The 12,570-nt window shown below is 31.6% G+C and overlaps 3 protein-coding genes across 3 annotated transcripts in view; 2 read left to right on the top strand and 1 right to left on the bottom strand.

Annotated features, from left to right (window-relative positions):
* Window positions 1–3,827, top strand: part of LOC143921179 (uncharacterized) — a 38,783-nt gene extending 34,956 nt beyond the window's left edge. Inside the window, exons 15-18 of the mRNA XM_077444352.1 lie at window positions 271–456; window positions 1,428–1,548; window positions 1,621–1,719; window positions 1,789–3,827. Of these exons, the coding sequence (XP_077300478.1) occupies window positions 271–456; window positions 1,428–1,548; window positions 1,621–1,719; window positions 1,789–3,020 (1,638 nt within the window). The 3' untranslated portion in view covers window positions 3,021–3,827. The remainder of the gene's footprint in view (window positions 1–270; window positions 457–1,427; window positions 1,549–1,620; window positions 1,720–1,788) is intronic.
* Window positions 3,828–5,957: 2,130 nt separating this feature from the next.
* LOC143921607 (major royal jelly protein 9-like) lies at window positions 5,958–9,292 on the bottom strand. Its single transcript, XM_077444958.1, has 6 exons — window positions 9,167–9,292; window positions 7,856–8,109; window positions 7,441–7,791; window positions 6,607–6,792; window positions 6,401–6,532; window positions 5,958–6,248 (listed from the first exon to the last, which is right to left on the bottom strand). The coding sequence occupies exons 1-6, from the start codon at window positions 9,290–9,292 to the stop codon at window positions 5,975–5,977; spliced, it is 1,323 nt and encodes a 440-aa protein (XP_077301084.1). The 3' UTR covers window positions 5,958–5,974.
* Window positions 9,293–10,690: 1,398 nt separating this feature from the next.
* Window positions 10,691–12,099, top strand: LOC143921606 (major royal jelly protein 1-like). The gene is made up of 5 exons (XM_077444957.1): window positions 10,691–10,920; window positions 10,995–11,148; window positions 11,226–11,422; window positions 11,497–11,741; window positions 11,819–12,099. The coding sequence occupies exons 1-5, from the start codon at window positions 10,691–10,693 to the stop codon at window positions 12,097–12,099; spliced, it is 1,107 nt and encodes a 368-aa protein (XP_077301083.1).
* The last annotated feature ends 471 nt before the right edge of the window (window positions 12,100–12,570 follow it).

Here is a 12,570-nt window from a genome sequence, read left to right as displayed (position 1 = left end):
TATATTCCTTCAAGTAAAATCCACCTAAATTTAGCTTTAAGTATAATAATAATCTAACAATTTTCAACAAGTACATGTTTTTCATTTTGATAAATAAAAATTGAATATTTAAATAAATTCTTACTAAATTGTGTCATACACAGCTTTTATTAAAATTGCATGTTTGTTTCCATTAAAAAATATTATATTATATATTTATTCGGTAGGGAAATATAATAAATGATATGTATATATTTTATCTGGTAAATCAATTTAATTTTACAATTTTAGCAGAGGAATGTTGAACCGTTCTCTATGAGTCGCGATTATGATACAATACCTGAAGAAATATCTGCAAGCGACGAATCGGCTGATGCGTCCGCCGATGAAGAGGAAGTTGATTTTATTCCTTCTAGTTGGGATTATTTAGCCATTCCATCGAAAAGTGCTCTCAAAAGTCCAGATTCTAGTCAAAGTGTGAGTAGTTAACTATTGCATAAACCGTCATCCTTCTTAGAGTGTTACCCGATATCGAATCATATTCTGAATATTTCGCATGCGTCTCGAACTTTCGTATCCCCAATGAAGTGGGTGCTTACAATCGTTTTGGTGTCTACAATTTAGATGTCTTATGTTTTAATTTAAATGTATATAAACTGATATATATGTTCATAGTTGTAGATTTAACAATGTATAAAAAATTGTTCTTTGCATGGTTTATTTATTTAAAATAAATAGATTTTTTTTATTATTATATTATATTCATTGGATGCAGATGAAAAATATTGTAATTGACTATTATATTTACTAGTTATTTTATTTTGAATGGAAAGCTTTTGTGTAATCATATTTATAAAATTGAAAGGGTTTTGTGTGCCTATGAAACGTTTTGTAATACAAGACAGTGGAATACATCTGTACATATGTAGTGTTTGTTATGCATTGATTGTTGAATAAAATATAAATATTTACTATTATTGTGTAGTTTGTCTTTTTTGGAATATTTGGTTAACCGTTGACGTGCTTTCCATTTATGTCATGACGCTGCTACATTGTAGGAAGAGGAATCATCTAATAGTGTGAGTTCAAAACTTACAATCTTGCTTCAGTATTTTGGTGTGTCAATCCATTTATTGCACGATTTAGTTTAGGTTTTGTATGTGTCCGTATGTGTTTTTATTTATGCATTATTATTTATTTAGAAATTTTAAATATTTACAAGATAGATTTGCGCAAATGAAACAAACGCGTTTCGACTTAGTTTCTATCTAGCAAAATTGATCTTATATAAATCGCATTTCATTTTTTAACTTCGCATTTACATACATTTGACAATTTTTACTACTGATTATCACTTTCCATACAATATTTTAATTTTTTTAACAAAATTTATTTTTAAATAATCGTCAAATACGCTTTTTTTGTTTATAATCTATTTTAATTCACAGGAAAGTCGAAAGAAAGTCGCTTTCAAAAAGCAGAAATACCATTGCGTGTATGAATATCCTCGTGAAGTTGTCGAATGTGAAATAGATTCTCCTCATTTGGCTGGATGTTCTTCATACACAGGTATATTATTATAACAATAATAAATCAATAGCTTTTATTGGTGTAATTAATTTATTTAAATATTTCTTACAGATTGGCAAACATACTGTCATAATGAATCTGATCCACAATACGATAAGTTTATTGAATCTTGTCCTAATGATCTTGATTTATCATGTCCGGTGCCGTCAGGTAATATTTTTTCCTGAGATTCTTAATTATTTAATTAATTATTTTTATAAAATAAATGATTGGTTTTAGGTGTAACAGTACCTGATGATGATTTTTATATTTCGTCTTCGACTGCACCATTCGAATCATACAGTTTTTTGAATTCATCAAGTCAGTTCTTCCCAGGACAGCATTTATCACTGTTGAACAATAATGCAGAATTTGATGACATTGATGAACCTTTACCTCCTCTGCCACCGGAATTATTAGAATACAATACCGATTATACAGATGATATGACTAATATGATCTCAAACATCTTGGCGAATAGTCAATCGCGTGATTTTGTGACACCTGATTCGGGTACGGAAGATGTTACTCCTGGATCTCTGGTCGATTACGAATTTAAAGACGTTGACGTGAAATCTGCTATCGAAGATTTGAAGTCTGTTGGTGATGTTGAAGTTGAAGCTGTGAAGACTAACGGTTCATTGCCGTCCAATTTGTCCGATCAAGAATTAAGTTTAAATTTAAGTAATAAGATTCGATCACTTGCGAACTGTAGTACGCTTCAACTTGTCAACGATAAAGGTTCTCCATCGGGATCTTTAACACCCAGTACTCCGTCACCATCAGCAGTAGGAAGTAGCAGTCAAAGCTCGGGATCAACATCTCCATTGCAATTATCTTCATCTGTCTTGGGAGGATTACGTCACACTAGAGATAAACTCAAGCTGGATTTGCCTCCGAGTCCACTTGCACGTAATTCACCCACGACGTTATCATCCGGAAAGAATTCTAACGGTGAATTGAAAATTTTCGATTTTAAATTGGAATCTGATATTGAACCATCAGCTTCTAATAATAATGAGTGCGAAAATAAAACACCAAATGATACTGTAAATAATTCAGAATCTTTAGACCTAGCTAATAAGAATCAAGTATTTGATGATATTAAGAATGAATTTAAAATTGACTTGGAAAAATTCAAAGCATACGAGTCATTAGATTCTAACAGTCCTCTGTCACCGTTGGAGAAAATCAATATATCAACTCACCAGCAAGATCTCAACGATGCTCACAAACAGGCGTCGTCCATCGATTCCCTTCATTCCGATCCATCTATGCTGCACAAGGCAGTTGTGCCGATAAATATGGACGAAACGTCTAAGAAATCTCATTTGGAGCCGGTTAAAGGAGAGGGCACGTTGTTGGATAGCGGCGACGAGGACTCGGGGATCGGCAGCAGCGCTTACACCACGCTTGAGAGAAAAATCGAACACATACAGAGTGATAACGATTTCATCAGCGCATCTAGATAATCATTTTAATATGTAAAATTATGCCATTTGAATGATGTTCCTCGATGGTACAAAAGGCAGCCTTATAATTTCGCTGAGCACACTCCATTAAAAGACTGAATATGAATTTTCATTAGTGTTTCTTCGTTTCCTTTTTCTTTTCTCCGTTTTTGTTTTTGTACTTTTTGACTGTATACATATTAGTTAAATGTTTCATGGCCAAATTCTCCAATCTCAAGCAAGGATGATGTGTAATAAGTAATAATAAGTATATATTTAAATTATTGATTGTACCTATGTATGTATGTATGTATGTATGTAGATGTTTCTGACACGGTTATATGTATATTCAAAAAGTTCTATAAAACGTTTGTCAATTAATATAGTTTAAAAAACCAAGTTCTCACAACCTTTTATTGATATTTAAACTTTTCATATTGGCAAATTGGTTAATTTCAAATACAAAAGAAATGCAAATAGCTTGGTTTTTAACGGAATGTAAGGGATAGTTGTAACGATAACAATTCATTATATAAATGTTTACTCATTTTTATATGTATGAGTAATCTAAAAATTTTACTCTTTACTATCTAATATTAAAAATACTCTTTTTTACTTTTTTTTTGTTGTTTTAAATTTAATCGTAGTTCATCTACAAATACGTCATTGTCTGATCTTATTGGTGTTTTGAAAATTGAAATGAATTTTATCGTAGTTATAAAAAAAAGAAATGTCAAAAAATCTTATAATGATAATCATAATGCATAATATTAATTAATAAATATTTCTTATTGGATAGTGAATGCTGAATTTTTCAAGCTTTTCATTCGATTTAAAAATAAAATAAAACCCTTTGCATATCCTCATAATATATTACGCGTGGATTTGATTAAACCGGAAGGCATTTTATAATAGTTTTCTTTTATTTTTACGCATTTAACGCAAGAATTTTACTAAAAAAATTTTAGATGTTTTTTATATTGACATTTAATGAAATTTTTTGTTTGTTTTTATATATGTATACATAAGTACAATATAGTTATAATAGAAATCTAGGTCTGGCTTTTACAGTTTGAACACCTGATACGTACCTAATATTTACTAATTTTAGAGATACATATTGTGTAAATATTTTTTACTTTTCAAAATTTGATGTATGTATGTGACACATTTCAAATGATTTTTTTTATATCTTTCGATACATTCGTATTAAAATTTTCACTCGTAATTTCTATTTACATAGCTTGAGATTAAACTAAAACAAAAAAAATCTCATTTTATTAGACGGCCTACTAGCTGAGTATTATTTTTTTTATGAAAGATTCTCTACTTTTAATGTTATCTGTTTTCACTACTATTTCTTAACACGAATTGAATCTCTCATTTTGGTGCTCAATAATACACCGTAATAGTAAAAGTATACTTTGTAATTTAAAAAATGCCATTCGCTTGTATATATTATAATATAAATATTTTTATATTATAATATTAATGCCAGTTTGTTTTTAATGTACACAATGTTTGAATTGTTAATAACAATTTTATTTTAGTTAGAATGGATATATGAAATATATTTCTCGGAATATTAGGCTGTATTTTTATCGTTTTATTATTTTTATTGGATAGATGAGATTTATGTATTTTTTTTTCAAAATTAATTAGTTTAATTTTTAAGAATTTATTCAAGCTGTGATAGTTCAAGAGAGCCTCAACGGCAATATTTATACAAAATATTTGTATTTCTAATAATTTTTGATATTAGTAAAATACGATTTGTATTTAGAACTTTGCTAAATTTATTTACACACGTACACACAAATCTCATTATCGTTATCCAATTTTAATTTTCTTTATTCGTATTTATGTACATGTAGTGACATACAAAACTGCAAAAAGGAATTAATAAATAAATTCTTATATTTTTAGTAAGGTATTGTGTTTAAATTTTTGTAAATTCTAAAACAAATGTATTAACTTTTAATATTATTACTATATCACACACCTATTATTAAAATTTATTTTGTTAAATATGATTGTATTTATTTAGTGGAAAATCTTAAGTGTTGTAAAACTTGTACAGTTTATTATTTCATCTCTACTTATTATTATCGATGGTATGTGTTATGTGATGTAATATATATGATATAGTTTATAAAAATATTGAATACCAATGGCTAGATAGAGCCTGAATTTTCATTAAAGCTGTAGTTGGCACACAAACGCTTTTTTATTATCTAATATATAATTTCGAAAGAGACTTTATATGTAACTAAGGTTTAATCCATGACGTTATCGAAAAAATTTAATTTTCTATGACTACGATATCAATATCGATTTCGATCCCTTTTTCAGTTAATATTCAGGATTCTTTATTCAATTCTGTAACAGGATTCCTTTTTCAGTTCCAGATCCGGATTATGATTTCATTTCTGATTCCGATTTTAGTTCCGATTCCCGGTTCTGATTTCAATCCCGATTCTCGATTCTCAATCCAGATCCCGATTCCTTTTTAAGTTCCGGTTCTGGATTCCTTTTTCAGTTCTGGATCCGGATTCCTATTTCAGTTCCGGATCCCGATTCCTGTTCAGTTCCGGAGCCCGATTACTTTTTCATTTCTGTATCAGGATTATTTTTTAAGTTCCGGTTCCCTTATATATAAAAAAATTCGTATTGTGTGTCTAATTTCTGATTGGCTGTCATCAAATCTTTTTTTTCTATTCATATAAATTTAATAATAAAAATAAATGAATGTTTACGATTAGATAAGCCATGTTTAAGCGGTTTATATTACAAATACTGAGCGAAGTCGGGTAAAACCACTAGTAGTTTATAAATCAAATTCCTCGGAACAAATCCTACTTTGAAAATCTCCAATGAATTAGATGATAAACATTAAACAAACAACGAATTATATTTTAAATATATATTTTTAAAAAAAGTAACAAATGTTGATGTATAAAATTGTCTTATTTAATTTAATTTAGTCCTATTTTATTCGCCAGGCTCATACTAGAACCAGCGTGTACATCTTTAACAATAGGATGCAAGTAAGATGATGCTCCAAAACAGCCCACATTATTTGTAACAAAGTCATAAATGTTGCTTTCCATAGCCCAGAGTAACTTCCATGGACCGGGAGCTACTTGTGTAGTCTGTCTATCTAAATTTCCTCGCTGTACTAATCTCCAATTACTATCCTTCCAAGGCGTATTTGAATCCCACATGTATATATCATTCCCATCTTTCTGCCTGAAAACAAATATTTTTGTTTATTTAAATTTTCATTTATTTTAGTTTGAAAATTTGTCATTTCAAATTCACTAAAAATATGAATATTTATTTTTAAATTCTTGAATAAACAGCGTAAATATATATGCATTATTATAAATATAATATAATACCTAAAGAAGAGATTGCTCAGGTTATCCGTTCCGCAAAAGACGATCCCGAGACCTTCAGGCTTTTTTCCAGCAACTCTAATAGCGCCACAATCCAAATCGCCTCGTATAGTCGATGACTCCACAACGTATATTCTAAAAATAAGATTGTTATATCGTTTTGATATGCAGTATTCATATATGAAATGCTTTTTTTGAAAAAAACTCACTTGTCGCACTCCGAGTATGTGAAATACAGGTAATTTTCATGATTTGCCTTCATGACTATGGTTAAATATAGTGCACATCTAGCAGAGCATGTTTCTATTATGCTGGGAGGAAGCACTAATCTCCTTCCTTTTCCGCTTCTGGCATTGAATGTGATGATAGCACCTCCTTCAGAATCAGATACATATCTACAAATAATATGAAAAGATTATTGGTATATATAATATATAATTTCGAAAGAGACTTTGTATGTATGTAAGGTTTGGGTGGTCCGTGAAATATCGAAAAAATCTTATTTTCTATGACGATATCAATATGTATTTCGATTTCGATTCTTTTCAGTTTGATTTCCGGATTCTTTATTCAGTTCCGTATCCGGATTCCTTTTTTAGTTTCAGATCCGGAATGCGATTTCGTTTCCAATTCCGATTTCAGTTGCGATTCCCAGTTCTGATTTCAATTCCGATTCCGATTTCCTTTTTCAGTTCCGGATCCGGATTCTTTCGTCAATCCGGATCTGATTCCTTTTTCAGTTCTGTATTCCGATACCTTTGTCAGTTCTGATTCTGGATTCCTGTTTCAGCTCCGGATCTGATTTCTTTTTTTAGTTCCGGAACAGGATTCCCTTTTCAGTTCCAGAACAGGATTCCTTTTTCAGTTCCGGATCAGGATTCATTTTCGGCCATGTTTAAGCGGTTTATATTACAAATACCGAGCGTAGCTGGGTAAAACCACTAGTAGTTTAATAAAATGAACAGTTCCTAATAAATTTTCCTACATTCTAAATACATATGTATATCAAAGATGATATTTTTACTAAGGTAAACTATACTCACACGTAGTCTTCACCATCTCCAGGACTTTCAGCGACTACATATTGCAGACTGGACTGTTCCGTTATAAATGCCGATAAATCAATAGTGTTAGTAACTTTTCCGGTGTACATATCGATCGATATAACTTTTGGTGGACATTTTTGATACGGCACGCCGAGACTATCGATGACTCCGTCGTCGAGCACCCACAACACGCCTTTGCGATCCAGATAGATATCAACGGCTGATTGAATTGCATCGCAGTTTCCCTCTTGTTGCAGAGGCCAGTCGGGGAAAGGTCTTATTTTGGTTTCACAGCCTTTGCACTTGAGGTGGGTTATCCCGAGTGTTATCGGAACTCCAGTTTTATATCTGGAAAGTATCGTATAATTAATTTCAATTGATGTTTTGGGGTATATGATATATGGGTAATTACCGAGGCATAGCAATCACTACGTCGTATTTGTGTATTTGCATCCTCGTTGCAAGCATATTTTGAGGTATGTATTTGCCGGATTCTTTGTATATGTCCTTTGTAGTTTCACATGGAAATTCTATGCTTCTTCCGGATAATTTGAAAGAAAGATCTTCTATATTTTTCCAGCTGGTTAAATTTAATGTAGCCTTGCATTGATCGACGTTGATTAAATATACCAGAGTTAATAATATTCCTTGTTTAATCATCATATTCTAAAAAGTAAGTACTTATTAATAAATATGTGTGAAATGTGAGAGATTTGATATTGAATGAGATTCACTGACGCTTATATTATGAAACAGATTAAATGAAACAAACGCTTAACAGTTTATTTTACCTTATATAAACAAGAGCGTTATAAACTAAACGTTTCTCAAACTGCGGAATGATGATTTATTGTTTTGTAATTGTAAATTTAATATGTTTTCAAAGTAATATGAGCAATGCCGTGTTGCTGTATTTAAATTTTTTGATATAAATATTTTGAGAATTCTCGGCATATAAAGAAGTGAATTTGCAATATAATTTTTACATGACAAAAATGCCAAGCTATGCACTGGTGTGGCTAAATAAAAACAAAACACGTTTGACCTCATTGAATTTTTTTATATTTGTAAATTTGGGTCATAATTTTTTCTAAAAATTACATAAACAGGAACTTTATTTTCTGATATGTACATTTTTATAACTTAAATGAAATGTATATGTACATATACATACATATATGCTCCGAAAAACTGCAAGGAATGGTAAAACCCTAGGGGAGGATAATATTCCCATTGATTTACTTAAATGTGGCAGCTCCCCCCCTAAATAAAATCCTAGCTAAACTTTTCAGAAAATGTATCCAGAACCAAATTATACCAGATGGATGGAACAACGCAACGATAATTTTAATCTACAAAAAAGGAGATAAAAGCGAAATCAAGAACTACCGAACCATTAGTCTGCTTTCAGCGGTTTATAAGCTCTTCACAAAGACTATTACAGAAAGGTTGAAGAATATCCTTGACGAAAACTAACCTATATAACAGGCAGGGTTTAGGGCAAATTTCAGCACAATGGACCACCTCCAAGTAGTTGGCGAACTAATCGAGGGCGCCAACGAATATCAACGGCCATTGTGTCTAGGTTTCGTCGATTATGAAAAAGCCTCCGATACAGTTAGTCATAATGCAGTACTTAACACTCTGCAAACATAGGGAGTGCCGGAACCCTATGTGGGGCTGTTAGCTGCAATATATGAGAATGCCACAGCTTCAGTTATACTTCTTTCAGGTACCACCAAGGAGATACCATCTCGCCCAAGTTATTCAATACGGAGCTTGAGAGAATTTTTAAGGAACTTGGAATGGGACATTGGAAGTAAAAATTAACGGTCGCTTCTTGAATCATCTTCTGTTCGCAGACGATACAGTTTTAATAGCTCGCGATCCAGCTAACCTACTTTAACAGACTAACACAGCTGGACAGGGAAAGTAGGAAAGTACTATGAAAAATTAACGTAGATAATACCAAACTAATATTAAATAGTTATTGCATGTCTGATAGCATCTCATTGGATGATAAACCAGTAGAAGTAGTAAATTATTATTTATATTTAGGTCAAATAATTGACATGTTCGGTAGTAAAGATGAAGAGATAAAGAGACGTATGAAATTAGGATGGAGTGCATTTTGACGAATGAATATTGTTTTTCAATCAAAAATGCCACTCTGCCTGAAGAAAAAGATCTTCTAACAATGCGTTTTGCCAGTGATGACGTATGGATGTGAAACCTGGATACTGAACGCCAAGATGCTACACAAAGTCCAATGCACTCAAATAAGTATTGAGCGCTGTATGCTAGGCATAACGAGGAAAGACAGGAAGCGGAACAGGTGGGTGAGAAGTATAACAAGGGTAGTGGACATAGTGGATAGAGTAAATAGATTGAAATGGCAATGGACGGGCCACGTGGCTAGAATAATGGACGAAAGGTGGACAAAAGAAGTGCTTGAATGGCACCCAAGAGAATGCAAAAGGGTAGAAGGAAGACCGCGGGGAATATGGGTAGACGAAATTAGGAAAATGTGTGGGGTGAGATGGATGAGAGTTGCGCAAAACAGAGACGATTGGAAGCGTGTTGGAGAGGCCTTCATCCAGCAGTGGATGGTGAACGACTGTAGATGATGATGTATAATAAGTCATAAGTTTTATAAGTCAATGAAATCAATCTACAAAATCCTCAACATGGGGCCTCCTCACCCGCAACGAGTATAGTCTAAAATACCCTATCGCCGGAGAACGAGATGGCTAGATTGCACCAGATCACTTCTTTATTTTTATTTAAAAACCACTATATATAGATTTGTATATAATGGAAATTTGAAATATAAGTTTTTATATTCATTTTTTAATTGAAAATGATTTAAATTTGAATGTAAATTTTAATTGCAATAAAAACAGCTTTGTCATTACAATGAAAAGCTAAAACGTTCGTGACCATTGAAAACGGTGGAAAACACGTATGCCGACTTTAAAAATATATAGTACACATCAATGTATGAATGCAAAAAATAAATCACTTATCTTGCGAAAAATTCACACTTACATTTTTATATAAAACTGTATCAAATTGGATTTTAGTTTGGTCGGGCGGCAAATACAAATGTTTTCATTGAATAATTGAACATTTTTATCTGGTCATATAAGGTATGTTGAATTGTTGTCGATTAATAATATCAAAATCTAAAACATTTTAAATACGTATGTTTTTTTTAATTTTTTCATGCATTTTAGTTGGTGACAAAATGAAGATTTTATTAGCTGTATTAAATATATGTTTTGGATGTAGTGTTGCAACGTTGATCGACAACTTGTGTCCTGAGACAACGGCATTAACTTGGGAGGGTGGACCGATCAATTTCCCTTCAAATAGCATTGAAAAACTAAGCTCAGCTACGGGGCAATATATTTCGAAAAATATCGTAGCAACTAAAGCAGCTTTTCATCTCGATAAAATTATACTGTTGACATCCAGGTATATTTATTGCACATTGTGTATTAAACCAAGCAAAAGCAGTTTGATTTTAATATTATGTTTATATTTCACAGATTCAAAAGAGGAAATCCGTGTTCGTTAGTTATATATGATAAGTTAATGAAGTTGGGAGAGCCCGTATTCGATCCTTATCCAAGTTTAGAAGACCACGAAGAAGGAAATTGTGCAGCGATTCAAAATGCCGTTGATTTTTATAAAGATCACCTCGTAAAACGAAATTTTTTAAATTTGTTATATGATTCCATTTTAATCTCAAAATTTCTGATTATTTGTATTTTTTTCAGGGCTTTCTCTGGGTTTTAGATTCCGGAGTAGTAAATAATTTAATGTCACCGAGTACATTATGTCCACCTAAGGTTGTATGTATCTCTCTTCTTACTGGAAAAATTTTAAAAACATTGGATATATCTTCATTGGCTGATGAGAATTCACGATTGCAACATATTGTTGTAGATTATGATATTCTAGGGAAAGTGCATTTGTAAGGATTTAACATTGCTTGCTATTATTATTTTATAGAATTTAGTTCTAATTGTATTAAAATTTTGATTCAAGGTATATCAGTGATGCTGCATCACATGCTATTTTAGTATACGACATAGAAAAAGACGTGGGATACCGAGCAGTGCTTCCGGAATGTGTAACCAATACTGTTGAACCGTTTGATACATTATATTTAGCTATCACTAAATGTCTTTTGGGAAAATCTACTCTATATCTTACATATTTGAATTCACCCAATATATTTTCTATTAAAACGGATTATTTGAAAAAAGGAAAACAGAGAGGAAAAATTATAGGTTTTGTTTCTTATTAGTTTGTTTCATATATGTATGTATTTTATCACTTGAATTGTATTTAATTATTTTACTTGCAGATGTCGGTTCAAAAGTAGCACCGATGGTATTCTTAGGTGTGGACAAACATGAATTGTATTTCCGGTATAGGAATGAGCCTGAGATTTATCGTTGGAATACCCACGAAGAATTCTGTCCCGAGACGTTGAGATCGGTGTTTGTTAGTGAAGATGGTTTTCTGCCAACGTCAGTCGCTCTAGATGTATTGAAAGGCAAGATGAAAGTAATACAATCGAATTTCCAAGATTATCTTGGAGACACATGTGGTGTCGGAGTAATCCATCAAATTGTTGATATGTAAAAGTATAAAACGATTTACAATATGCATGCCAAATATTTGTAATACTATTTATTTTTGTGTACTTATTTAATAAAACAATTTTTTTTAAATGAAAAGTTTTTATTTAATTTAATTTTTATTTTTACATATATACCAGGAAGGCCTTACAGGTAAACCTCAATGCGCCTTCCTGGCCAATTACAAATTTATAAATTACAATTCAGCATTTTTATATAAATCACTGAATTACGAGACACTGTAAAACTCGTAAATCAATGAGACATATGTACACAAACTTATTTATTGTACATTAATTAACAAATTATAGGTGACATATCGTATAGGAGGGATTTTTAGCCTATTTTTTTCCGGGAACCGTTTCAACAATGAAATCAGAGAAAATTGGCAAACTCTGATAGGAAACGATCAACCTGAAGTCACAAATCCAGGTCTAACCAACAGCATACAAATTCATTTTCATTCGAGGCCCGG

The sequence above is a fragment of the Arctopsyche grandis genome, chromosome 13, assembly GCF_051622035.1.
Source record: "Arctopsyche grandis isolate Sample6627 chromosome 13, ASM5162203v2, whole genome shotgun sequence".
NCBI lineage: Eukaryota > Metazoa > Arthropoda > Insecta > Trichoptera > Hydropsychidae > Arctopsyche > Arctopsyche grandis.
The sequence above is the reverse complement of the archived record's forward strand: the minus strand, read 5'-3'. Positions and strand labels throughout refer to the sequence as shown.